This window comes from Scleropages formosus, chromosome 5 (assembly GCF_900964775.1).
Source record: "Scleropages formosus chromosome 5, fSclFor1.1, whole genome shotgun sequence".
NCBI classification, from domain to species: domain Eukaryota; kingdom Metazoa; phylum Chordata; class Actinopteri; order Osteoglossiformes; family Osteoglossidae; genus Scleropages; species Scleropages formosus.
In genome coordinates, this window is record NC_041810.1 from 12,939,435 (window position 1) to 12,967,289 (window position 27,855).

Below are 27,855 nucleotides of genomic sequence, written 5' to 3' on the forward strand. Positions count from 1 at the left end.
ACCCCCTCCTAATAAGGAAATAATTTTATAATAATCTGTTACCCCATTGTGTACCATTTTTGCTTTCATTTCACACGGTGCGTAATGTGTCTCCTCACCACTCTGCCGCTGTGACACGCAGCCCACCCCCGCCTGCTTACATGATAGCGGTATTCAAACTGTAGGACTGGCTCCAGTAATAATACACACCAGTTATCCACAGCCCGCATGAAGATGCCACACACTAATCACAGGATGGTAGCACATTTCTCATTCAGAATGTTACACTGCTTTTAAAAATTAGTTTTTCTCAATATTTGTTTTGCAAGGTGTAATAACAGCTGCTTGGTTTTATTAAACATCCCTCACTGCACAGCAGGGAGCAAGCTTCAGCCATCGCAAGAAATATTCCAACCAAAGAAAGGCTCTGTGCCATCAAAATGCAACATTCTCCTTCTCGTTGTATAGCTGTGGATCTCGATCGATGAGTTATATGCGGCGAGAGGTCATATAAGGCGGCATGGTGGCACAGTGAGTAGCGCTGCTGTCTCATGGCACAAGGGTGGTGTGAGAGGACATGGGTTTGATCCCCACTCAGTCTGTGTGGAGTTTTTGCATGTTCTCCCTGTGAGGGTTTCCTCTGGGTGCTCTGGTTTCCTCCCACAGTCCTAAGACATGCTGTTCAGGTTCCCCCATAGTATGAGTGACAGAGAGAGTATGTTTCTCTGATGTATGGATAAGTGACCCAGTGTAAGTGGTGTATCCAGCAGTGTAAGTCACCACGGTGAATAAGGTGTGTGGGCTAGTGACCCTATATAGAGTTCATTGGAAGTCGCTTTGGATTAAAGTGTCTGCTAAATAAATGTAAATATGCAGAATCTATAAAGATGTTTGTGCATTCTTTTATGTCACAAGTGTGCCATCGCAGCAGATGTGGCCTGCTGAGAGTGTCTGTCTGCAGCCTCGAAAGAGCCTGGTTCTTGGAATAAAAAGCAGTGTGCGTAATCAGATCTGAGCACTCCTGACATCACCCAGCGAAAAGGGCAGATCCACGTCGCCAAGAATGTCGAAAACAACCATTTAATGGCACTCCAACATGTTCAACTCACAACAGCTTCACACGTGTCCCGATGTAATGGTGGTATTCTTGTGATTCTGTCAGTGTTGCCCTTGTGCACGTAAACAGAGGGCTGCAGCACATGGCACTTTGTTGGACCTTTGTGGACTCTGCCAACGAAGTGAGGGGGACTTCTGGCGTGTGCATGTGTGTGCTGGTATGTGTGGGATTCTACCCAGGCGATGAGCAAAGGGAAGTGATGTGGAGAGGCCTCCAGAGATGATGATGCTCATCGCTGGTCAGATTTCAAAGGCTGGAAGCACAGATGCAACTTGGAGTGATGAGACGATCAGTCGCCTCCGCTGAGGAGATCTAAAAGTGTGACGCTTCCTTGAACCTCGTCGTGTGGAACACATTTTTCCGGAGGTTGTGCTTCATTCATTCGTCTCTAGCTTTGAAATATGCTATAGACAGCGAGGAGATTGAAGGATTTGGCAGCGAGACATGTTCATAGTTTAGCGAAGCAAATCAACGGCTTCTTTTCTTTCGGATTTTGAACTGGCTGTGGTGTGAAGTCCTGCACGTGGGCTTTGTGCCCCACTTATGAAAATTGGTTGAGTGTAATTGATCCCCTTGTTTCCTGACTCCAGTTCTATGGAAACAGCTGCATTGTGCAAATGGGTCACGTTCCCATAGCCTTCGACTTGATGTCAGTGTGATGGATGTCTTGGTTGCTCAGGCAAGGCGGTGGGACAAAGAGAAAAAGTACTTGCAGTTACTCTCCCGTGGATTTCCTTGATGGCAGAAGTACAGCCTCCAGCAAGGAACTTACAGTGGAGATGCAATTCTTGTTCTAAGTATCTCTTAAAGGCTCAATGCTATGAGGGACTTACTATAGTACAGTGCTAGCCAGCACAGAACACTAAACTAGAGCCCTGGGGCTGCAAGAGACTTTGAAAGCTATGAAGACTAAGACCAAGAGCTGTCACTATTGCCCTGTCATTATGCTTAGGGATTTTGTCCACATCATCTCATTTCTATGAAAAGGCACCACTCAGCGGTCAACCATGACTGTGGCTTCCAGCTTCCTGGTAACTGTGGTTTGGCCTGTATTTCCTGATAGATGAGACCTTTTGACATCCAAATTAATAGTGTCAATATCTCCAGGCAACTGGACCATCACACAATGCTTATCACTTAATCCCCAGGCCCCTTGTCCACTTCTTTTAGTCTGGTCTTGTCAATTTATTGCGCAACAGACTGTTGTCCTGGGCCTGAAGCATATCTCTTACTTCCAAGTTGCAGCTTTCAGCACTTTTGGGTTGTTGGTCCACATCTCCATTCACTTACTAAGGATCTCCTCCTCTTCTCCAGGTCAGCCCAGTCTGCTAGAAGCTCAGGGTTGGCTGATAGCAGAACTTGATTAGTCGCACCAGTGCGTGTCGTTTGCGGGGGGTGAGTGCATTGTCCAGTAGCCAGAGATGGAGAACAGGAATGTGGCGTGAACCTTGGCCAAGACAAGAGGGAGAATGCACTATAACATACAAGCATCACGCTGAAGAAAGGGTTTGGTGCAGACGTACTGTGATCCAAAGGAGGCAAAAGAAATAAAACACGAGGCTTCACCGCTGCGACTGACTTTACTTAAAAAATATCGCTTCCTGTGGTGTTCTGATAATTAAAACATGCAAGAGCCCGTGGGGGTAACGTGTTTATTGTGAGTCACAACATATGTTTTCAAATGAAAACACTTTGATTCCATTTTGTTTTCATTTTTGGTTCACGCTTCATGTTCTGTCAACAATAACCGGGGAATTTGAAGCAGATTAAGGATGACGATGAATTATCGTGGGCTTCATCTCTGAGCTTTGTCCAGATTTTACCCATTACTACTATGACTACTTTGAAAGGTTTTGACTGTGTGTGTTCATAGAGACTTTTGAACATTTTACAGAGCTATAAATGGCTTGCTGGGATTACAGTGATGTGTGTGTGTGTGTGCGTGCGTGCGTATGAATAACAGCCTGTCTGATGTTTCTAAGCCGAGGGGAGTTGTTACAAGGGCTTTTGGCCCTGGTTTGCATCATCCCTCCCTGACACCGGAGCGAACTCGGTCCCCCGCACCCACTCGCAGCACCGAAACCCTCAGGTCACTCCATCCGGTCAGCCCCCACGTGAAGGCAATAGTGCAAATTCCTCCGTGTAAGTGTGTGACAGAATGCATGTCTCAGTCTGTGTGTGTGTGTATGTGTTTGATCTTCTCTCGTAGGCACGAAGCCGTAGCGGAAAAAAACCATCCATCGCAACTCCGGACTGCTCCATTAACGGACACTTTTAAGGGCTATTTTGTGTGACCTGTGCGGTCAGTGTGGACCAGAGAGCCTATTTACACACTGCCTCAGGGCCTGGTAATTGCTTGAGGTCAGATGTCACCTTTCAGGACCAAACCTCCCTCGCAGGATGGGTTTAGTCTGCATGGGCCTGGAGTCAGCAGAAAACAAAGCAGCTCTATTGGTCTGAACCTGTGATGGACGCTCGTGCTATCTAGGGTGTACGCTGCCTAGTGCCCTATGCCTCCAGGATAAGCTTCAGACCACCGCACCCCTGCATTAGGATAGCAGGTATGGATTGTATTGGATTGTAACTGTATTGTCTGCTACTGAGACTGAAGCAGAGAGGTTTAGGAATGGAGTACTAAAGAGCAATCAGTTGTATATTTACTGTGGCAAACGGGAATTGAAAAGCTTTAGAACCACCAAGCCTTTGTAATGTGCCGTTCTGCATTGTGGTACTACGGTACGCATCTGCAGTGTGTAAGCAGAGCCTTTGATATTACTGTAACTTGGGCTTTTCGTCTGCAGCTTTTCTCCACGTTTACTGTCATGAGTCAGGTCTTTGGGAACAACTACTCGTGGTCTTTCACCGTTCTCTTTCCTCTCTCTACCCACAACCCATTCTAGGTGTTGTATTTTTCTTCTTTGAGTTGGTGTTGTTGATGTTGTGTGGAAAGGTGTTGTTTGTATTTGGTTGTCAACTTGTAATTGCTGATGAATGATTGGCATTGAGTTTAATTGTACAATTTGAAATGCGATTTATAGAACTGCCACTAGATGTCCGTACGTTAATTACGTTCCTTGGTTTTTTGCGTAAATGCTAGAGGAGTAGAGAAGATGAGTTTGTCTCAGAGTGTACAAGTGGAGCGACGGATGTTTGTTGGTATTTTAATTAAATGTAACGTTTTATTAGAAACCGCGGAGTCGGTCTCGTCATTTGCGAGCTTGAGAAGCTGCAACGTGGTTCGTGACAACAACACTAGGTCTGATCTCAGAACAGCTGTTCCCTTGTTCTTCTCCTAATCTTCAGCTGTGTTTGTCTTTTCCACTTCCTGTCATACAACTGTTTCTCACATTGGAGCCTTTACTCATTTGTATTTACCCCCCTACTTATGTTTCAGAAACGTTTCATTATTTGTCTGTTTCGTTTCACCGAGTTTTTGGAGTGAGTGTCTATTAGATGTTTTCCTGGCCTCTTTGGTGGTGGGTAAGGGGGGGTGAGTGGGGTGGGTAAAAGTTACAGAATTTCATAAGATCTTTAAACGTCTTTTTTCGATCGGCCTTGAAAGCACAAAGCTGTCAAGCATCATTGCGCTAATGAAGTACAAGTGGTCAGGATGAACACCTCCACCGTCCCACCATCCCTCTGCAGTCACAGCCTTCGAGGCTGAGCAGATGTTCTTTTTCAAGTATGACCGTGGAATTGAGCAGCTTAGTTCTTTCTGCCACTTTATGAATCACAGGGATAAGAAAAACAAGCGTATATCACCTCCGGCTGAGTATTATTGCACTTTCTAATGGTTGCTACAATACTTATACAGAGGAATCGTGTGATTAAGTTTCTCAATGTTAAACTACTGTGCCCAGAATATTAAGATACTCGGGACTGAAAAGTGTGAACATTTATTGCTTTTCAGTTTCAGGTGATTCACAAACCCTTGATGAACTCTGAAGATGGATAATATCTGGAAAATATCTGCATCCTGGAACGTACATAACTGACGCACACTTGATACGTGAGAGTAGGAATCGGACCTCCTGCTGGGTGGAACGCTCTAAATAGGAGGCAGAGCCAAGGCAATGGGATCAACAGGGGTTAGGTTGCCACCCCTGCTGTTGCTGTTGGTGTTGCTGGTGGACATGGCCAACATGAGGCGGGGTTCCCTGGTGAAGGTGAATAGGGGTCTGAAGGTTAAGAGAGGCCAGGAGGCATTCCTGCAAGAAGAAGACTTGCGCTTCCACGTGCTCCAGGAGAGAGACACCTGCAAAGTGGAGGTGGTCCTCAATGAGCCCATCACACAACGGGTGGGGTCACTCACACCCCAGGTAAGTCTCCAGCCTCCTTCAACACACTACAGTTGCATTAGGACTGGGTACCTTGGTACGAATCTCATGAGGTGTGGGGTGCCAACACCTAAACCTAAACAGATGGCTTCCACTTAATACATTTCAGTGCTCATCGGGTGTTTTCGGTATTTTTCATTTCTGTTTTTTCTTTTATGAATAGCATTTTTGTGAAGCAATTCTACATGAGGACCTTTGTATTTTTCAGCTGAACAGGCTGGTATGGTTAGTTGGTGGGAAAACACAGCAATTGAACATATTATCCTGTACCATGCCTTGGATGTGGCTTGTCCCGAAACATTAGATGTGGTCTCCTCAAAAGGAAAGCTGTTTACTATCATGTAGTGAAATGGAAGAAAAGCACAAAAATGAAAATATGACAAAACAAAAAAGTGTGTAATACTGTGCTGAAGCAGTGGGCGTGGTGGCGCTGTTGGTTGGACCGGGTCCTGCTCTCCAGTGGGTCTGGGGTTTGAGTCCCGCTTGGGGTGCCTTGCGATGGACTGGCATCCCATCCTGGGTGTGTCCCCTCCGGCCTTACGCCCTGTGTTGCCGGGTTAGGCTCCGGTTCCCCGCGACCCCGTATGGGGCAAGTGGGTCAGAAAATGTGTGTGTGTGTGTGTGTGTGTGTGTGTACTGTGCTGAAATTCATTGTATTTTAACTTGTCTAGAAGCGGTATATGAGAGGCTAAGGCCTTCATTTTCTTTATTATTCTTTATTTTATGCTGTCTAACCACACATTTCAAAAGAGTGCTGTAGAAATTGGAAGTTTTCAATATGACCTTTCTTCTTTCAGCTGTATTTTGATTATTTTCAGCTGCGTTTTTTGTAGTCATCACTATTAAAATTTTCTTTGAGCCTCACACCATCTTCAAGTGGTCTCAGATGACCAGAAGTTGGGTGTGGATAACTTATATTAGAGATATGACAGGTTTGTTGTGTGCTGTCCTAATGTCAGGTCTTTGATTGCCACTTCTTGACGGATGAGGTGAAGTACGTTCATAATGGCTGCCCGATCCTCAAAGAAGACAGGATTATGCTTCGGTTGTACAGGTATGGAAAGCAACTTACATTTACATTTATTCATTCAGCAGATGCTTTTCTCCAAAGCGACGTACACCTCATAGAAAATTCAATGTGTGCATTACATTAGGTGAAAGAGACATAGCTGCAGATGTGTGACTCTTAAGTACAGTTAGTTTCCTTCCTTCACCATATGCACCGACGTTCATCACACATATCTTCTCTAATAACACCAACATGAATAGTCAGCTGATAAAATGTGGGTTAGAACTTGTGACGAGGGCATCTTCACAGGTTCACAGAGATGGAAACGTATACAGAGATCTTCTTCCTGCACGTGGAGATCCAGGAGCCTGACTGTAACATCATCCACTTGGGGCCCAGAACCTTGGAGGTGCCTGAGTTCTACAGTGTGTCAGACAAGCTGAATGGAAATGTCTTGTCCTTTCACTACGAGCGACGACACAACCTGGAGTGCAATGTGCGGATAGCTACGCACGATACCCACCTTCCTGCCCACGGGCACCTGGTCACCGGTGAGCCTGAAAAGCTGGAGCCTCGAGGAGATGAACCACACAGCTTCATACTCCTCCAGCAGCAGCTAAGTACGGCCTGCTATGTCTTTCTGCCGGTAGACAGATGTTTCTGGCAATGGAGTCAAGGATTGCGGTGGAACTTGCTGACCTTGCTGTGTTGACTTGCCGTAGAATTGAATGCACAGCTCAGCCATGGGGCTAAGGGTACTGATCCAAGATGAAATTATGGATGATGAAATGTCATAGAGCTCTGAGTAGTGATTCAAAAGTGGATTTTGTATACCGACTTACTGATGGATTGAGTATAGAGATCTACAAAACGACTGGGCGAGCTAACTTACAATGGGATTGGGTGCCCTCCTTTAGAAAATCTTGTTCATTTACTAATTTGCAGATGGACTCGGTACAGATTCATCAAGAGATTGATTGTATTGTCTCGGCTTCTGTTAAGACTGGCTGTACCCTCTTAAGAACGTAGTAAATAGCAGCAACTTCTGTCCTTCCCGCAGTGAACAAAGCCAGAGCAAAGTGTAAAGAGGCAGCTTGCCTGAAGGGAATGAAACTGGTACAAACGCTGAAGGTGCCATGTGAGGACTTCCTGCTAATGGGTCTGAGGTACCAGCACACAAACCCTCCCTCACCAGATGTTGACTACATCGCCATAAGAGTGGACCTCACAGATACAAGGAGCAGGAGCATATACAGGGTATTTTGTTTGATTTTTCTTTAGCATAGGGTTGAACAAGTAATATAACCAGTTGTACAAGTAAGTTACTGAAGTTTCTTGCCATAACAATATCTGTTAAATGATATTCTTTGCTCCTTGTTCAGTCAGAGCGGGCTTGGATTCCAGTGCGGATCAAAAATGCCATCCCAAACCAGCCACCCAAGCTGGCCTTTATGTCTACGTTCATCTTGGAGGTGGACCAGTTTATCCTCACCCCTTTCAGCACTGCTGTCATTGATGCTGAGGATGGGGAGACCCCCAAGTCCCTGCTGGTGTTCAACATCAGCAAGCCCCCTCAGGAAGGATTCATCACCCACCTCTCTGACCACACTAAGCCCATTACCTCCTTCCTCTGGGAGGACCTCAATGACATGCAAATCGCCTACCAGCCCCCCAACTGCAGTCACACACAACGTAGGAACTACGAGGTGCCTCTAACCCCCCCATTCATGAGACGTTACTCTAACTATAACACCAGTCTTAACCTTGAGAACTGTTCTCCTTGAAGTCAGTCAGAGGCACTCTGCTGTCTTATCAGGTGGAGTTTGAAGTCCATGATTTCTACTTTGTGAAGAGCACCCCAGTCGTGGTTCACATATCAGTCAGGACTGCCGACACTAATGCACCTCGAGTGTCTTGGAACATGGGTAAGAGTTGCAATATCAAACTGATTCCTGTGCAGACCCACTCTTGTGTATTTTAATCATGATAAGAACTGAGTGATCTGATGGTCCTCACAGGCCTCAGTCTGCTGGAAGGTCAGTCGCGTCCTATCACATGGGACCAGCTGCAGATTGCAGATAACAACAACCTGAAATCAGTACGCATCATCGTTGTTGATGGGCTACAGCATGGAAGACTCACGGTTAGAGGTAATGAGAGACCCCCTCTTGAGTATCCCCATTTTGTTTGTGAATCAACCAAAGAAATTCAAAATTAAAGTGAAACGAGCAGAAAGACAAGGGTAGCCTTGGCATTTTTCCAAATTGTACCTGAACGTGCAGCTGAAACACCAACCTGGTCCCTGGTGTTTCTAATACCCAGGTGGTAAGGGCTTCATGTTCACTGTGAATGACATCAAGGCTGGCGTGGTCCGCTACCACCATGATGACAGCGACACCACCAAAGACTTTGTGGTCTTCCGGATCACTGATGGCTCACACCAAACGCGACACAAGTTTCCCATTACCATCCTCCCGAAAGACGACAGTCCACCTTTCCTCATCACCAACACGGTGCTCGAGCTGGAAGAGGGCAATACTGCCTTGCTGCGGGGGTCTGTACTGCAGGCTTCCGATATGGACTCCAGTGACGACTATATTTTGTTCAACATCACTCGTTCTCCCCAAGATGGAGAAATCATGAAAATACCAGGCCCTGGAATCACCGGTGAGTTCCTTCCTCTGTGAGTGAAGAAACTGATGTATGAGTTGTCCTGGACCAGAATGCAGCCTAAAGCAGTTTTTTTCTCCCCAGATATGAATGCTTAATTTCTCCTCCCTCATGCTAGGTTATCCTGTCACCCGCTTCCTGCAGAGAGATCTGTTCCACTCCATCATTTATTACCGCCACCTGGGAAATGAGGTCTTTGAGGACTCCTTTGAGGTGGTTCTCTCAGATTTTCATGACCCTCCCAATCTTTCAGAGCCTCAGGTGAACTATCCTGCTGAAGACCATACATTGCTATTCTAGATCTCTGATGCAACGATCAGAGCATGATCACAGGAGACTGTTATGCTTTTCTTCACTACGTGTCATCTTCCTTTTTCTGTTCCACTGATGTGCCATTGTTGATCCACACAGGTTATTGTTGTCCACATTACTCCTGTCCACGATCAATTACCGAAGGAGGCACCTGGGGTTACTCGACAACTGATCGTTAAGGAGACAGATGTAGTCCACCTAACTAAGAAGCAGCTCCATTTTATTGACCTCGAGTCACCTGACAGTGAGTTGACATACACTGTGACCAGTCCTCCCTTCTACATTAGCAGTCATGGGTGAGTGATTTTGAATCCTCACAGTAATAAATGCCAGTTAAAAGACTAAATCCACCCAGCATTATCAGAATGGTGTCTTCTGTATAATCCTCTTGCCTTGTGTTGTTTTCTTCATGGTGTCAGGAAAAGTGACGCTGGAAGGTTGTTCTTGGTTGACAGCATTCCCAAATTTGCCAAAGACCCCAGTGCACCCATTTTAAGGCTGTTCACACAGGTAAAGAAATGGTTAGCCTTGACATTAGCTGCTGGTTATAACTGTGGACTTGTATTATCTGACTAGACTATTCCTGTGTCCACAGCAAGCAGTGAACTACATGAAGGTGGCCTACATGCCACCCATTGAGGACATTGGCATCCACCCCCAGCACATCCAGTTTGTGCTCTCTGTCACAAACCAGCAGGGTGGCACCCTTGTCGGGATCTGCTTCAACATCACTGTGCTCCCTGTAGACAACCAGGCCCCTCAGGTACAGGACTCTCATGCAATGTTACTTGGTGACAATCATTTCAGTTGTGTTAATGTTCCAGTGTACTTTTCATCCAAAATCTCCTAATTTGAACTTTATACCTGGGGAGAAGGTCTCAGAGTTTATTTTTTCTCCTTTTACTTCAGGTCCACACCAGCCCCTTAGCTGTGGAAGAGGGTGGAGATTGTCCACTGGACTTGGATCACTTACGGGTGACAGACCCGGATTCGCCAAAGAATGCCCTGTGGGTGGAGTTAAAGGTGGAGCCCCAGCACGGTCACCTCTATCTGGATGGATCTGCCATAAGGCCAGGGCAGACCTTCACACTGCAGGACATGAATGGCCAAACAGTTAGGTAAGATGCTCAGCCAGCCCAACGTCTTCTTCCCAACACTTGTTTACAAGTTTCTAACACTGTTTCTATCAGTTACATTAATTAATTTAGGTGACACTTTGCTTCAAAGCAACTTATAATTATTTACCCATTTACATAGCTCGGTAATTTTACTGGAGCAATTCTGGGTACGTACCTTGCTCAAGAGCACTACAACTGGAGGTAGAATTTGAACTAGCAACATTTGGGACTTAAGGCAGCAGCTCAAACCACTACCATAGTTACCATTTCCTACATCCCTCACTAAGACCTGGATGTGCTCAGGACAACACATAGAGATTTTCCGTGTTACCTGTTTCATAGAAAATACAGGCATAAAGGTTTTTGTCAAAGTCATCTCACATAATGTGATGTTTAGATCAACTTAGCATTAAGAGAAAACAAGCAACGCCTTCATCTTTTAGTCATCCATCCATCCATCCATACATTCTCAATAATTGCTTGTCCTGATCAAGGTCACAGCGGTCCAGGACCTATTCTGGAATCACTGTTCATAAGGTTGAGGGGGGTACACGCTGGACGGGATGTCGGTCCATTGCAGGGTAGCTACACACAAACAAAGTTATTCACTCATTCATACAGTCGGGGCATTTAGCCTCACCAGTTTTCCTGAAGTACATGTTTTTGAACTGCGGGAGAGAACCGGTGCGCCCGAAGGAAACCCACTCAAACACGGGGACAGCAACCAAAATTTACACAGACTGAGCCAGATTCAAATCTATGGCCAAACACCCTCTATGAGGCAGCAGCACTATCTACTGCATCACTTTATTCAAGTTCAAGTTCAAATTAAAGTGGTTTATGTAGCTTGTATATAGTTGAACGAAATTTCGTTTCTCCGGAGACCATGGTGTGACACAGAACAGGAGTACAAGATAGTAAATGATCATGCCCAGATAAGCCTTTACACACCTGCTACTCCTGTATTGTATGTAAATGTTTACCTTTAAAAAAAATTGTAGGAAGGTGATCAGGATTCATCTATCCTGAGTTTTGTGCACCTACTCGTGCGATGAACGTGGATGCGGACACGGGCTGTGACCCGTAGGTAGTCTTGCTGCCCCAAATGCCTTAATTTATAATAATGCCATTTTATTTAATAACTGATCATCATGTGACAATGCTACATGCAATAAATCCTCAGATATCACCATGATGGCTCTGAGACAGATCAGGATGACATTGTTTTCATGGCTACTGATGGGATCAACACTTCTGACTTCATTCTGCACGTTGAGGTAAGACACATCCAGGCTGCATTTCCTGCAGTTGTCTATACACATTGTCCTCAGTTTGTGAACGCAGTTGGTACCGGAATTCTGTCTGTAAAAACACAATTTATTTGTAAATCCAAAGTCACCTGAAATAAACCAAGTGAAGCAGGTAATGTAGCAACTGAGGTGTCAGTGTGTGCGTGAAGGACTCAGGTTTTAATCCCATCTCCTACTGAAGTTGCAATCAACAAGAGCTTAATAAAACACATCTCAATTTATTTATAGGATAGGTGTTGAAAAAATCTTGGAAATAGCTTTAATAAATATAAAATATATTTTTTTAATATCTACTCTGTTTTCTTTGAGCTATTTTAAAACTAATTTTAATTGACTAAAAATAAAAATGCTTTGTCTGAACAAACCCCTGTTTAATACTGCCTGTTGACTGATTCATCTTATGTGCAGTGTTCATTGTGTTGTTGATGATAACTGTACCTCTGGAACACTAGACATAAGTAATAAACACTGTGGAAGTGAATTGAATTAAGACGGTCTCTCGTTCTTGTTTGGGTGTGTTCTACTGACACCCGTTGGCTTGACAAGTAAACATAAGTCGTGTTCTCTCTACAACAGGCAAAAATTTTATATGAATGGAAAAGGTGAAGAGAAAATTAAAGAAAAAGAGGCTTTCCTTATCTCTGCCATTGATTCATCCACTCAGAAAAGTTGTTTTATTTGTGTGGTGTCTTTTCTTCTAATTATATAGGTGGCGCTAGTCAATGATGAGGTTCCAGTTATCATGCCAGGCCTGAAGCCTACGCTGGATTGTGCCGAGGGACAGGAAGTGGTTATTACCACGGAGTATCTCCAGGCCACAGACAAGGATAGTGACGACAGTGAACTGATTTACATGATTGCTCGACAACCCTATTATGGAGTGGTGTGTAAGAATGGCATTGTGGTGGACCGCTTTGTCCAGGCGGATGTGGTCACAGGGTCCATTACCTATAAGCACACAGGTAGGACCTTCCTTCCTCAATTCTCCTTCCTCACTGTGGTGCTATCAAATACTGAACGCTGCATTTGGAAATTTAAAAATTTTATGTGCAATATTTCTGGCACCAAGCAGTTCAGAAAATGTGTGTGTGTGTGTATTTCTGGCACAGGACTTCAGTTTACCAGTTCCGCAAATCTTCACTTGAGCATTTATTTGTTGTTGTTTGTTTTTTTTTTGTTTTTTTTTGGTGCTTATCCATGTATGGTATGTATGCTATGTTCCTCAGGACAGGAAATCGGACTGACCCCTCGCTATGACATCATCACATTCGTCATCTCAGACGAAGAGGCAGTGAATCTCCCAGCATGCACCTCCAGTGGCGGGCCAGCTGCCCATCTCCAGAAAGCCGTGCCTGTCTATGACCTCAATGTCACTGTTTTTCCTGTGGACAGCCAAGCCCCCTCACTTGTCATTGGTATTTTTGGTGCTCTTTTGTATATTGTATTTGTAAAACTCCACAATATCACTTATTAATCCATCCAGTCTCCTCATCCGCCATCTCTGGGCGAATGTCAAACATGTGCTGTCCTTCTCAGGAGAGCTCTTTGTGGTAGATGAAGGGGGTTTCGCCTCCATCACCACAGCACACCTGATTGCGTCCGACGTCGACACCCCCGTTGGGGAGCTGGGGCTCATCTTGGTATCCCCCCCACAGTTTGGCTACATTGAAAACATCTTGCCCAGTCCAGGGTTTGAGAAGAGTAACATGGGGATCAGCATTGGTGAGGGACCACATGCAGAACACTTATATGTCTAAACCGTTGGGAATCCTACAAGGTCACAGATGGCTCTATTCTAAATATCAAAACATCATATTCTTCATTATTCATGAAAAAACATACTGTGGTGACAGATCAGGAACCATGCTGTTACCTTCTCCCAGGCTCCTTCACCTACAGAGATGTGAAAAGCAGCTACATCAACTACGTGCAGTCAAGGCACCAGAGACTGGAGCCAACAGCAGACCAGTTCATGATCAGAGTGTCCGATGGCAAGCGGAGCTCCCCTGACACTCCTTTCTACATCATCATCAGCCCCACCAACGATGAGGTTCCCGACTTCCTTGCCAGGAACATCACGGTGAGCTCAAGCAAGACAATGTGACTGGCCATGGAGCTGTGGTGCCGAACAATTTTCATACAGTATAGCTTTCATGTACTTGATGTAGTAACCATCAGGTTTCAAATATATGGAGTCCTGGAAATTGTGAAAATATAGGTGGAATGTGTGTTAGTAACATCTCAGAGAATCCAGTGTTAATGAGCCTCCCTCCCCTCTAGGTGAGTGAGGGACAGATGAGGGAACTGGACCCATCTATCCTCGATGCGGTGGATCTAGATGTCCCGCGAGACCACATGGTGTTTAGCATCATTGAGTCTCCAAAGCACGGAGCGATCATGGGCAAGCCCCATGTGAATGATGTCAACCATCCCAGAACCCTCCGTCCCGGAAATCCAAACACTGGGGTTGAGATGAAGGATTTCACCTTGGATGAGTTGAGGAACGGTAAGACCACCCTGAGCATGGTGGTACACCTCAATGACCATTACCAAGATTGCCTCAGAAAAGTTTCTCAGAATTCATTACCTGTTTAACTTCTCACTCAGTTTCCAGGGGTAATTAGAAATGAATAAAATCAGTTCATCTTTAAATTAATGATGCGTCCACCTCGGATCCTAAAGCTCTTTTGGTCTAACCATGGATCAACATGGTAACCTCATTAAGTCTAAGATACAGGGCAGCCCCCTAGACTTGAGTGTCTTCAAATCAGCCACTCACCTGATACAGCCCCAACCTTCTTTGTTCCCCAGGGGTAACGGTCATGTATGTGCATGACGACTCGGAGAGTCTGCATGACAGCTTCACCATCCAGGTGTCAGATGGGAAGCACCGGCTGCAAAAGCGGGTGGAGGTCACAGTTCTGCCCGTCAATGATGAGGCACCTCGTGTCACAAGGTATCATCATCTCTGCATGATGGATGCTATGGTCGATCAAGCCACTTCTGAATCCACTGGATCTGGGACACATGACAGAGTGCTGAGGGTCAGACACATTTTTGTGTTCATCCTGCAGAAACATGGGGATAGAGGTGGAGATGGGCGAATCAAGGCTGATCTCCGGCGCTGTCCTCTCAGCCCAGGATGAGGATACTCATCTCCAGAATGTCCTCTATGTGTTTGAGAGCATTCCCACCCAGGGACTTCTGCAGATAAAGGTCAGCTCAGATCCTCATGTCCTGCGATGAGATTCTGTAGAGTTCAGGAGAATTCATCTGAGTTGACTCAAGCATCATAGGAGAAAGGTCCTCATGTCAGATCCTGCAGACTCTCTAAATAGGGGAACTGGACCTTTCTGCTTCAGTAAATTCCTGTGTTTTACCAGGTACTGTGAATATAATGCATTTTTCCTGAATACGGATTTTATCTTCACAAGGTGGGCCTTGACTGGGTGACACTCGGAAAGGGGGCGAACTGCTCCCAGGAGACTGTGGATGCCAACCTTTTCAGGTACCTTCACACTGGCTCCACTGGGCCTCAGGAAGCCACAGGGCTCCAAAACCAGGACTTCTTCGTCTTCCATGTGGAGGATGGGGCAAACCGCTCACCCACACAGAACTTCCAGGTGACACTGAAAACCATGGAAAAGGGTGAGAAACTGCTGGGGTTGTGTCCTATCACAGCTGTTGATGAGATGCAGCTAGCAGAGTTGCTGTTTCCTCTTTGGCTCGGGTCTATGTTTCCATATCTGGCTAAACTTATTTTATGCTGAAAAGCTTTTAAAAATATGTCAGAAGTAACATTATCATATAAATAATACATAAAAGTCCAGTTAATGGTGACGCTAAAGACCTTAATGAAGCTTTGGTGAGCAGATATTCATCCTGACTTTCTAGGGGACATTGCAGTGTTCTCCAAACCGGTCCTTGTCACCCGGGGGGGCCGTGTGGTGCTGACCACAGACATCCTCCTGGCAGTGGATGGCACAGACCACCCGGAGGAGCTGCTCTACGTGGTCATGGAGGGCCCAGCCCACGGACACATGGAGTACGCCCATCATCCTGGCACGCCCATCACCTCCTTTAGCCAGATGGATGTGGCCGCCAACCTGGTGTGCTACGTCCACAGCAAGTGGGCCACGTCTCCAAGGGAGATGCTGTGGTAGGTGCCACCTGCTATGGGTGCTGTCAGTGTGTTTAGAGAAATACATCTGCCCGTTAGAGTGCCAGTGGGTGGGAACAGAAGGTAAGGTTCACCTCCTTTTCTCCAGGTTCATGATCAGCAATGGGCATTCCTCCCGCAACGGAACATTGGAGATCGCTGTGGAGACAGCTGACCGGGAACTGCCTTCCTTACAACACAATGGTGGCCTGTGGGTTCCCCAGGGATCCACCACAGTGCTGTCCCCTGACGTGCTCACCCTGTCTGACCCTGACACCCCACCGGATAGCCTCCTCTTCCTGCTGGTCCAGCCGCCACACTACGGAGAGTTACTCCTGAAGGGGGCGCCCCTATACAGGGGAAACTTTACCCAGCAGCACCTCCTTGATCTGGACGTGGCCTACAGACACGCAGGCAGCTCGGCACAGATCGACCGCTTCTCCTTCATCGCATCTGATGGCACTAACCAGGGGTTCCTGCTGGAGGGGAAGCTGCAGACACAACCAGTCTTCTTCACCATCCAGGTGGGACACTCCAACACGTGCCACGCTGCATCTTCTTCCATTGGTCCAGTGCTACTCTACTCACATCATCCTTCCTACAGGTGGAGCCCCTGGACAGCCCTGCCCCCCAGATAATTCAGCTGCAGGCTGCTTGGAGGGCAGAGCTGCTGAAGGATGGCCGCTACGGCATATTCGTCTCATCTCGGGAGCTGAGAGCGAGGGAAGCAGGTGGCCGCAACGAAAACATCACCTTCCAGATCATCCGAGGACCAAGCTTCGGCCACCTGGAGAACGCCTCCACAGGTGAGGAGCAGCGTATGCAGGGGCCTGAATAATTTTTTTGTAACATTCAATAAGTTTTTAAGTTTTGTTGTTGCCGTGGGTTTCTGATTAAAGTTGCAGTCTTTGTGTGAGTCCCGACTTGTGTGTGACGCCATGGCGACAATCACCCCTTTCTTCTAAAGGCCAGTTTATCCGCCACGGCTTCACCCAGAGAGACCTGAGCAGGAGGATAGTCCTGTATGTCATCAGCCTGGAGAGTGAGGCTCTGTCTGACAGCCTGCAGTTTCAGGTCCTCAGCCCCCTTAGGAACCACAGCCTGCCACACATGTAAGACCCTTTCAGCATCAGACACCCACCCCACTTTGCTGTCCTCCGCCCTTGCTGTGTCTGGTGAGTCACGTATGGCTCTTCCAACATTGGCCGCTGCAGACTGGAATTCCACTGGGCCAGCGTGGAGTTCTCCCAAACGAAGTTCAGCGTGTGTGAGGAGGAGGGAAGACTATCGCTGACCGTACTGAGGAGAGGAAACTGTGCCGAGTCCTCCTACGTGACCGTCAAGGTACCAAGGCTCTTTGCCAGGTCTAGTCTGCTCATGTTCACCAGCCACGCTCACGTTAATTTTCACCTTAACGTTCATCTTCACATTCATCTTTGCATTGGTCTTCATGGTCGCATTCGTATTCACGTGGATATCCACGGTCATGTTGCTGGGAAGAGTGGAATGGAGTCATTTTGGCAACCAGTATACAGAGAATCACTGTTTTGCTTCTTTCTGGTTTCAGGTTAAAGAAATCACAGCTTCCTCTGGGGCAGATTTCATCCCGAGTCCCGCAAGTTTAATTCAGTTTGATCCTGGTATGTTTTTATACCTTATATTTTTGTGGTCAGATTAACAACGCATCAACCTCGAGTCAGTGTGTGTGTCCCTCTGCCCTCAGGAGTGTCCTTCAGAACCTGGTGGGTGGAGATTACCGAAGACCAACTGGAAGAGGCAGAGGAGATCTTCACGGTGTCCCTGGTGTCACCCAAAGGCGTCGTACTAGGCCACCGTGACAACGCGCTTGTGACCATTCTCGATTCAGGGACAGGTGAGGACAGTTCAGCTAGTTAACGTGACAGCTACTGTGATGGTTAGTCAACAGTTACAACAACCACACAACAGCATAACGGTTAGTTAGGTCAATTGGTTCGGTTTTTTGCCCATTTATCAACTCCAATACAACAATTAAAGGAGAGCACAGCTAATATAATGTAGAGTAGAGACCAACCTCCATTTTAATGAAAAACAAGATACAATCAACAATTAAAATAAATTCAAGCTCAGTTAAAGCACCGTTTGTTCACAAATGAGAGATTGCTTCATGACCTGTGAACTTTCACCACTTTCTGTTAAAACGATATTTAAACACACAAGGATGCAGGACATGGATAAACCATTAATGGCCAGTTAGTGTAACGGTAAATACATAATGGTTTGAGTAATTAATTAACAGTAAATTATACTAACAATTAGTTAACAATTACCGTAGTTGACAGTTAGCTTCATGGTTAGTGTAGTGTCATGTGGGGCCGAGGGAACCGGGATGGCAGGACCCAAGTGCGGAGTTGTTCGTCTGGATTCAGGGGATAAGGCAAGTTCTCGGAGTCGGGGATGGGCGAACGGTCGGTCGATTGGCGGTCGGTGTTTCAACGAAGCTCCGTGGACGTGGTCAGGAAACAAAGCGAAGGGATGATAACCGGAAGACAAGAACGAAGAACAAGGTTTGAGTGTGCGCTGGACATCACGAGGGAGGGCGGTTGTCTCTGACGAGATTCCGCAAAGGTATGGGAGCTGAGCAGGGTTTTTTAAAGGGTGAGCAGTTGGTCAGGTGCTGTCGGTTGAGTTGTGGGCGTGGACGTGACATGTAGCAGTTACTCAGCATAAATGTTACTAGTATAAGGGTGGGTTAACATACTATCAGTTAGCTGCCATAAAGATGGGTTACTTTGCATGGAAGAGTTTGAAAAGCAGTTGAAATAGACACGAGGAAAGCAGGGTCACGCTGCACAGATTCCTACATGTATCATGTGTCATCCTAAGCCCCTTGCTCCCTCCTCTGCCCGTACAGGCCAGTGCCGCACCGGTCGTAGAGTACAGCAGGTCCCTCCCTACCATGGGGCTATCCAGTTGGAGACCCTGCCCTTCGTCCGGGGTGACGCACTACCCGTCGTGCAGCAGGAAACCCCCTTCAGCCACAGGAGACTGAGGCCTGTGGGAAATGGAAGGACGGTGAGCTCCAAATTCTTAGCTACACACAGACAGTGAACCCATCCTCTTTTTGTGGGCCCCATTCACTGTAGACTCCTCCTCCACTTCCATGTCATCTTCCGTGTCCCTGGCTCTGTCTTTCGCCTCCACTCCTGTACTGTCTGTGTGTAAGAAAGAAATACATATACAGTTGGTCCCTGATTTATGATGGGATTACGTTCCGCAAAACCCATCATAAGTCCAAAATATCATAAGTCAAAAATGCATTTAATACACCTAACCTACTGAACATCATACTATAGCCTAGCATACATGCGGTAATCATTACAGGCTTGAAGCCTACATGCTGGGCAGTTATCTTGAGTTTCTCCTCAAGAGTAATTGCCGTCCTCTTCTTCTTTCCACCTGTAGCAGGAGTCACAGATGAGCGTTTCTGTGACATTGTGGACGCACAAAACACAACCGCGTGGCAGACTGGGAGATGCGGATCGCTGCCGCTGCCCAGCATCGTGAGAGAATATCGCTCTGCACGTTGCTTGCCTGGGAAAAAATCAAAATTCATAATTTGAAGTACAGTTTCTACTGAATGTCTATCGCCAGCTCACCCTTGTAAAGTCGAAAAAAATCCTAAGTCGAACCATCATAAATCGGAGACCACCTGTGTGTGTGAATATATGTATATATATATCTATAGTATATACCCTGTACCATGGTGAAACTACTTTTCAGGGTAACATCTCAGGACTTGATCCATTAATTATAATTAGAATTATCTGACTTGTATTTTTACCCACAGGTCCAAGCGTCTGTGGTTCAGCGAAATGGATCCAATGTTGTTTTCACAGTAAGAAAATCCCTTCGTACACCTTTATTTTTACCTGCCAGAATTTGATTTTGACATTTGCATTTTTATTTCATTCACTCGATGGACTTCTATGACTTCCAGAATGGTGTCAAGCAGTCATGAACGTTATACTGAAATAGCATCACGGTGCATTTATTATTTAGTGCTGCTCTCATTGTAATACCCACTTTTGGTTGCAGTATCATGGCATGGTGTCACTGCGAGTTCAGGACGACTCCTCTCCGTCCCAGCTGGCACGTTTGTCCCAGGTGAGGGTGACCGGCAGAGGGAAGGAGAGACCAGCTTCTGCTTCCGTGAGAGAGAATGCAGCGCTGGGAGCAGAACCTAGGGATGCCCCATTCATCAAACAGGTCACCATTCAGAGTGGACTTACGCACACTTGCTGCATGTCAGAAGTACATTCCGAGTATCATTTTTAAATATTTAAACTCTTATATCATGTTACATGCTAGCGACTGGCTGCCTGTACAGGAGGAACATTTGATTTGAGCTGCCTAATCTAGCACATACCCGGCAGACAGTTATTGCTGGGGTTGAATGCATTATTTAATATCTGTGATATATTTACTTTATCACACACACACACACACACACACACACACACTGGATGAAACCTCCTGTCCCAAGTGGGGTCGCGGCGAGCCGGAGCCCAACCTGGCAACATAAGGCGCAAGGCTAGAGGGGGAGGGGACATACCCAGGACGGGACGCCAGTCCATCGCAAGGCACCCCAAGCAGGACTCAAACCCTAGTCCAGCCAGAGAACGGGACCTGGCCAAGCCTGCTACGCCACTGCATCCCCTATATTTACTTATGATATATAAAATATCTAGATATTCAGCTGTTGCACTTTTACAATCATATGTGGTCACAAATGACACGCTGACAACCCTGCCGTTTTTGGACAGTGTTTACTAATGCTCACTTTAGGGACCATGCTTCTAAGAACGTAATTGTTAATGCTCATGTCTACAACTGAACTTTTTTAAAATTCATTTTGCAACTCTGATGCATATTTTTACTTCCACATTTTAGACTAAAATAACTATGAGTTGTCATTTCCCAACTATTTAAAAACAGTACCAGATAGCACAAGGCTTGTCCCTCAGTAGTGCTCTCACTGCCAGTGGTAAGTCATACTATATATGACATCAGTTGGAATCTTCATATTTGCCCATTTACTAATTGTTGGTCTGAACCGGTCCTCTCAGGTATTACTTGACAGTCTGTCTATTGATGTCATAGCTGACAGCAGATAGCTGATCAATACCAACTCAAAATTAATTCTTCCTGATAGGTGTGTAAAGAGCACAAGAACATCTTTGTCATAAAATAATATTACTGAAGCCCCGTATTGCCATCTTGCGTTAAAACATTCTCTGTCACTCTGACACTGACAGGACAGGGCAAGTCACTGGATCCCCAGAGCATGTGGCCCTGGGGACACAGACCTGCTACACTACAACCGCAGCTCTGGCCAGATCTGGCACTGCAATGGGGTCTCCTGGAAGCCGTGGACCCCCAGAGACCAGGTGAGCGGATTGCCGCAGCTTGCATATTCATAACTTCACTTTGTCGTCATAAAGTTTATTGACCTTTACATTGAGTACATTAAAGTATTTATTCACTTATTTGCTTTAGCTCCCATTCTTTTAGTTGTGAGAGGGACATGGTGGCACAGTGGGTTTGGCTGGTTCCTGCTTTCCGGGGGGTTTGGGGTTCAAGTCCCGCTTGGGGTGCCTTGCGACGGACTGGTGTCTTGTCCTGGGTGTGTCCTCTCCTGCCTTGCGCCCTGTGCTGCTGGCTTAGGCCCTGGCTCCCTGTGACCCTGCATGGGATAAGTGGTTTCAGATGGTGTGTGTGTGTGTGTGTGTGTGTGTGTGTGTGTGTGTGTGTGTGTGTGTGAGTTTTAGTTGTACTTTTGACTTTGTCTTCTGCAGATGTTATATTTGCTAATTTATCTGTAAGACTTATGAAAGTGTCCTATATATAGAGGTCTTTGTAAGACTAAATTGTATTTTATTGTATAACTTACCGCATGCTTTCATCCAGAATGACTTACGTTGGTTAGAAATCAGTAATGAGGTGAATTTACACATCAGTGTATATACCACGCTGGGTCCTCAAGCTATAAACTCACAGACTCTATTAATTATATGACGGTTCTGTATTATAAACAGCAGCAAGACAAGTGCCCTCAAGGGTGGACGTTCCACAGGGAGCGCTGCTACGTCCTGAGCAAGGGTCGGAGAGTCACGTGGAGCGGTGCTGTGCGGGCCTGCAGGGAGATGTGAGGAGCATGTCTGCTGCACATGTACATTTATGCTTAGAGCTGCTTTCGTCCTGGGTTCGAAACCCACCTCCTGCTATAGTAGTTTTGAAATTACCAGTCCGTACAAATGGATAAATCAGAAAGGACACGCTGATGTAATTCAAATGTGATGTAATTCAGTGAACCACAAGTCTTTTCAGGCAGAATTACTGTACAGTGAGAGCAGTAAGAAGAGTTAAAACTGAGTTCACATCTACCCACTGAAAAATTACTACTGCTTGAGTCGCAATCTGCTACAGTTATTTAATTAATAAATTAATAAATTAATTAGTTATGTAATTTCAACATTTTAGCATGCATATCCAGTAAATCAGTTGTATGAAAGGTGTGTTTGTATATATACACACACACACACACACAAAGAAAAAGAATTCAGCTTATAGCGGATTCTTCAAAGGTTAACGAGTTCCTTTAATTTTTTTTCTTTCTTTTTTTCACTTTGTCAGTTATCGCGGCACCCTGGTCAGCATTCGGTCAAAATCGGACATGGGATGGCTGTGGGACTTCGGTGGACAGAGGCCCTTCTGGATCGGTAAAATAAATCTCTCCCCCCGTCTCCCACTCCATGCAGTTTATAGTAAATCATTCACCTCTTCAGATTTCTCGTGTTATCTTTTAACTCACATCTTTTACTAAAATAAAACATTTTCGTTAGCATTCGAGTTTAGCACTGCCAAGGAAGGAGGTCAGGTGGTATAGTGACGCAGCAGGTGGGCTGTGTGGAGTTTCATGTTCTCCCCATGTGTGTGTGGGTTTCCTCCAGGTGCTCTGGTTTCAAGTTTCAAGTTTATTGTCATAGATACAGTACCATGTACATATATCATGAAATTCTTCCTGAATGCTTCTCCACAGGCCATGGACAAGGACAGAGGCAATAGAAATACTGCACAAAACAAAACAATCACAATGACAATGAGTAATGCAATAGCAATAATGATAAATAATGGTAACAGTAGTAACAATAATACCAGTAGACAGCCAGAGAACTCAGAACATGGGAATGATCATGCTTAAAGTGACAGTGTAATCTACCAATGTGCTTGGGCGGAGCAGTCCAACTCTAGTTACTAAAGGTTGCACATTAGTGAGTGTTGTATACTCTCAGCTGTTCCTGTACCTAGCAGTGCGGGTTCGAATAGACCTGAGCCGCTTTGCAGATGGCAGAGAAGAGAGAAGTGCCCACGTGGGGCGACTGTGATCTTTCACGATGCGCATCGTCTTTCTGAGGTGCGATGTAGGTGTCCTGGACTGCTGGTAGCCGTGTGTCGATAATTCCCTGAGCTGTTTTGACCACCCTGTGCAGGGCTTTCTTGTCCTGTGGAGCAGCTGCCGCCCCAGGACGTAATACACCCCGTGAGGACGGACTCCGCAGCACACCTGTAGAAAGTGGTGAGGACTGTAGCCGACATCCCGGCTTTCTTCAGACGCTTGAGGAAGCGGAGGCGTTGATGGGCCTTTTTGATGGCCGATGCTGTGTGCTCAGTCCATGTGAGTTTGGCGGCGAGGGTGACCCCTAGGAATCTGAAGCTGTTGACCCTCTCTACAACGTCCCCTCCTATGCAGATGGGTGCATGAGCCGTATCCTGTCTCCTGAAGTCAGTCAGAAGCTCCTTAGTTTTACTGACATTGAGAGACAGATTGTTGTCCTGGCACCGCTCTCCCAGGAGCCTCACTTCCTCTCTGTAGGCCGTCTCATCGTTGTTGGTGATCAGACCCACAATGGTGGTATCGTCAGCAAACTTTATGATGGTGTTGGAGCTGTGATTGGCCACACAGTCATATGTGAACAAGGAGTATAGCACTGGGCTCAGGACGCTTCCCTGTGGAGTGCCAGTGTTGAGGATCAGTGGGGAGGATGTATTAATGCCGATCTGCACACGCTGGGGTCTGTTGGTGAGGAAATCCAGGATCTAGGTGCACAATGTGGCACTCAGTCCCAGCCTTAGTAGTTTCTGGATCAGCTTGGTTGGGATGACAGTGTTAAATGCCGAGCTATAGTCTACAAACAATGGCCTTGCATAGCAGTTTTTATTATCCAGGTGAGACAGAATGATGTGAAGTGTGTGTGATATTGCATCTTCAGTGGATCTGTTGTGGCGGTAGGCAAACTGCAGTGGGTCCAGAGTGTCCAGGATGGTGTCCTAATGTGTTCCAGCACCAGCCTCTCAAAGCATTTCATTGCAATGTGCGTCAGTGCCACTGGGCGATAGTCATTAAGGCAGCTCACTTTGTTTTTCTTAGGAACGGGGATGATGGTGGCGTTTTTGAAACAAGTGGGTACAGTTGAGCTTTTTAAGGAGGTGTTAAATATATCTGTGAAAACACCAGCTTAGTTGCTCACTGCATGTTTTTAAAACTCGCCCTGAATTCCGTCCGGGCCAGCAGCTTTGCGGATGTTGACACGGCTAAAAGTTTTTCTCACCTGTGCCACAGAGATGGTGAGACCAGCGTTATCATCTACTGTGGGGAGTCGCAGTAGGGGGTCTTTGTTCTCGAACTCAAAGCAGCCATAAAACGCATTCAGTTCGTCAGGGAGAGACGGAGCGGCACCTGTCAATGTCCGCGTCTGTGGTTTATAATCTGTTAAAGTTTGGATTCTCTGCCACAGCCTACGTGCATCTTGAGTGCAGTTAAACTGTGATTCCACTTTCCTGCTATATTCCCGTTTCGTGCTGGCAATGGCTTTGCGAAGCTCGTACTTGCTCTTCTTGTACGCGTCCATGTCTCCGGACTGAAACGCGGAAGTTCACGCGCGGATCTTATTTCAGATTTCTGGGGTTATCCACGGTTTTTGGTTGGGGAATGAGCGGACTGTTTTATGTGGTATGCAGACACTTACACAGTACCGGATGAAGTCCGTGACCACCGTGGTATACTCGTCCAGACTGGAGGATGAGTTTCTGAACATGTCCCAGTCCACGGAGTCAAAGCGGTCTTGAAGCCTTTCCTCCGCTTCTGGTGTCACAGGCTCCTCTCGCTTGAGTTTCTGCTTGTAGACCGGGAGCAGCAGAATCGAGGCATGATCTGACTGCCCGAGGTGTGGATACAGCAGGGAGCGGCACGCACCTTTGTGTGAAGCGTAGCAGTGGCCGAGGGTGTTTGAGCCTCTGGTGGGGCAGGAGATGTGCTGATGGTACTTGGGGTACACGTTCCTGAAATCGGCTTGGTTAAAGTCCCCAGAGATAACGAACGGTCCATCTGGGTGCTTGTTCTCGTACTTGGTGAAGACCTGGTACAGTCCGTTCAGTGCGCTGTGCGTGTTCCCTTGGGGTGGGATGTAAATTGCAGCCATGATGAGCACAGCCGAGACTCCCTGGGCAGGTAGAACGGTCGGCGTTTGATCAGAAGGTATTCGAGGTCCGGAGTGCAGTTCTGTGACTGCGCAGTCACTTCCACATTCATGCAGCATGCGTTGTTAATAAGAAAGCATACACCCCCTCCTCTCTTTTTCCCCGAGGAATCAGTCCCATCTGCGCGGTAAATTGAGAAACCCTCGGGCTTGACCGCGTGGTCCCGTGTGCTGGCGGTGAGCCACGTCTCCGTAAAGCAGAAAACACAGCCCTACCCACAGCCCAAAGACATGCTGTTCAGGTTCCCCCATAGTGTGTGAGTAACAGAGGAGAGTGTTACACAGATGTATGGATGAGTGACCCTGTGTAAGTAGTGTATCTAGCAGTGTAAGTCACCTCGGTGTGGGCTGGTAACACTACACAGAGTTCATTGTAAGTTGCTTTGGAGAAAAGTGTCTGTTGAATGAAGTAACAAATGTAACTGGAAATTTCACATTGTCCTTTGGGTGCATGTTACATTGCTTGGGTGTGTAGATGGGTGAGTTTAGTGCAGTATATCTAGCAGTACAAGTCACCTTGGACAGGGAGGTCAGCTAAATACTACATAGTGATCACTGTATGCCACTTTGAAAAAGTATCTGATAAACCAATAAATGCAAACCTAGTTCTGGCCCAATGGCATGTATGTATTGTTTCATTTTTCCCCTCTCAAGTTCTGTTACCCACCGTTCCGCTGGCTGTCCTCTTCACTGCTCAGGCCTGAACGACCGGGAGAACCGAGGCCGGTGGGAGTGGGTCGGGGGTGAGCCGGTGACCTACACTAACTGGCGGGGACGTTCCCCCCGTGTGAAGAGGAAGGGGGGGACCAGGAGGTGCGTGCTGGTGCAGCAGCGAGCCAAGTGGAACATGCGGGATTGTGAGAGGGGGAAGGAGCACCGCTTTGTGTGCCACACGCGGACGTGAGCTGCCGCGTGTCATCCGGCGATCCGCAGGCGGCGCCGCTAACCACAAAACCAGAGCCGGATACCGTGACCCCGATGGCCTGCGTAGGAACCACGCAACGGGTCACCGCTGAGGAACACAAACAGGGAATAGCCAAGAAGTACACCCTGCTGGGGTTGGAAATACAGTCGTGATCAGATATAAACCTATAAATAGTCCATTTTACGTGGAACCTTTTGTCAAATGTGTAATTTTGCGATTTTTCTGTCATATTATAAGGAACTTCTCAGTTCTTTTATTATGTATTTATTTTTGGAGAGCTTTTTTCACCCAAACCTTTCAGGAACTTGTGAAGTCAGAGGTGGCCCCATGGGGTAATGCAGTGTATTATGTTCTGGCCTTTATGACACAGTACAGCCAGGTGTGTGAGGTGAGTGAACTGACAATGATTACATGACCACCCACGTAAGAGGGTTTGTCCCAAATATTAAATTGTACGGGCTGCGGTCTCATCCACCCCCACCAGTGGGGACGTATTGAGCGCTACCTGGCAGGACAGCTCTGTCCCCACGGTGGTCACTCGACGAGTGGTCTGGTCTTTCGGGAACAAAAAGCCCACCGTGCAGATGACCTCAGGTTCCTTTATACGGGAGGTGCTACACTCTATTGTATTACACATTAATATAATAGGCAACATTGTATTATTCAATGAATGTACCCATGCATATATACTGTATGTGACATTTAATACTGTGCAAAGCACATGATAAATTTTTCAAGTAAATTTGTGCACAACGGTCTTTTGTTGCATAAATTCATGTTAGAGGTAAGGAGTAACGTGCCTTTATGCTCATGTCACTTGGAAGATTTTAACACATTTTAACGCAATGGCAGGCACTTAAACGATGAAATTATATACCTAAAATATACATTTCAGTTTTCATTTTTCCTTTATACTGCCTATGAATCAGGAAAGTCCACATTCCTTACTAAAGTAGACTACACAAACTGATTTCCCTCTCCATTTAAATACAGTTTCTTTAAACTGTACTGTACTAATTACTATGCACAATGTTAAATGCAGATGTTAGTTGGCATATTTATCCAATGTCTTGAGATCAGACTGTAGAGGTGGCAGCTGGTGTGACACTCATCCTCCTGGACAGCACAGAGATGGTGACAAAAAGAGTAGTTGGTCCAAAAAGTTTTTTTTATTGTGGCTTCAGGACGGGACGTGACGGGCTGCGCGGCTCGCACTCCCACCCCCGGAGGTTTGTTTTGGTCACATGATGCCCGAAACGCCGTAGGCATAACGGCGCTCCTCTCACACACTCAGCCCCACATCAAGGCCACGGTCTCACACACCTGTGTACAGCTCTGTGT

The 27,855-nt window shown here is 46.4% G+C and overlaps 1 protein-coding gene across 7 annotated transcripts in view; it reads left to right on the top strand.

The window, feature by feature from the left end:
- Positions 1–27,677, top strand: part of frem1a (Fras1 related extracellular matrix 1a) — a 33,532-nt gene extending 5,855 nt beyond the window's left edge. For 2 of the 7 annotated variants that reach the window (XM_018759624.2, XM_029252145.1), the window contains 36 exons: positions 5,007–5,415; positions 6,393–6,487; positions 6,752–7,062; positions 7,503–7,699; positions 7,825–8,148; positions 8,259–8,367; positions 8,461–8,592; positions 8,765–9,109; positions 9,231–9,373; positions 9,524–9,720; positions 9,844–9,934; positions 10,020–10,187; positions 10,334–10,542; positions 11,726–11,819; positions 12,562–12,814; positions 13,079–13,267; positions 13,389–13,574; positions 13,736–13,932; positions 14,133–14,358; positions 14,664–14,808; positions 14,927–15,068; positions 15,287–15,500; positions 15,747–16,011; positions 16,121–16,535; positions 16,616–16,817; positions 16,979–17,123; positions 17,226–17,355; positions 17,579–17,651; positions 17,735–17,884; positions 18,905–19,065; positions 19,841–19,888; positions 20,089–20,259; positions 21,309–21,440; positions 22,089–22,198; positions 22,687–22,772; positions 26,288–27,677. In XM_018759624.2, the coding sequence (XP_018615140.2) occupies positions 5,170–5,415; positions 6,393–6,487; positions 6,752–7,062; positions 7,503–7,699; positions 7,825–8,148; positions 8,259–8,367; positions 8,461–8,592; positions 8,765–9,109; positions 9,231–9,373; positions 9,524–9,720; positions 9,844–9,934; positions 10,020–10,187; positions 10,334–10,542; positions 11,726–11,819; positions 12,562–12,814; positions 13,079–13,267; positions 13,389–13,574; positions 13,736–13,932; positions 14,133–14,358; positions 14,664–14,808; positions 14,927–15,068; positions 15,287–15,500; positions 15,747–16,011; positions 16,121–16,535; positions 16,616–16,817; positions 16,979–17,123; positions 17,226–17,355; positions 17,579–17,651; positions 17,735–17,884; positions 18,905–19,065; positions 19,841–19,888; positions 20,089–20,259; positions 21,309–21,440; positions 22,089–22,198; positions 22,687–22,772; positions 26,288–26,493 (6,507 nt within the window). In that variant the 5' untranslated portion in view covers positions 5,007–5,169 and the 3' untranslated portion in view covers positions 26,494–27,677. Of the gene's footprint in view, positions 1–5,006; positions 5,416–6,392; positions 6,488–6,751; positions 7,063–7,502; positions 7,700–7,824; positions 8,149–8,258; positions 8,368–8,460; positions 8,593–8,764; positions 9,110–9,230; positions 9,374–9,523; positions 9,721–9,843; positions 9,935–10,019; positions 10,188–10,333; positions 10,543–11,725; positions 11,820–12,561; positions 12,815–13,078; positions 13,268–13,388; positions 13,575–13,735; positions 13,933–14,132; positions 14,359–14,663; positions 14,809–14,926; positions 15,069–15,286; positions 15,501–15,746; positions 16,012–16,120; positions 16,536–16,615; positions 16,818–16,978; positions 17,124–17,225; positions 17,356–17,578; positions 17,652–17,734; positions 17,885–18,904; positions 19,066–19,840; positions 19,889–20,088; positions 20,260–21,308; positions 21,441–22,088; positions 22,199–22,686; positions 22,773–26,243 lie in introns of those variants that run through there. The other 5 variants (XM_018759625.2, XM_018759626.2, XM_018759627.2 and 2 more) reach the window with 5 other exon arrangements.
- Positions 27,678–27,855: the final 178 nt, after the last annotated feature.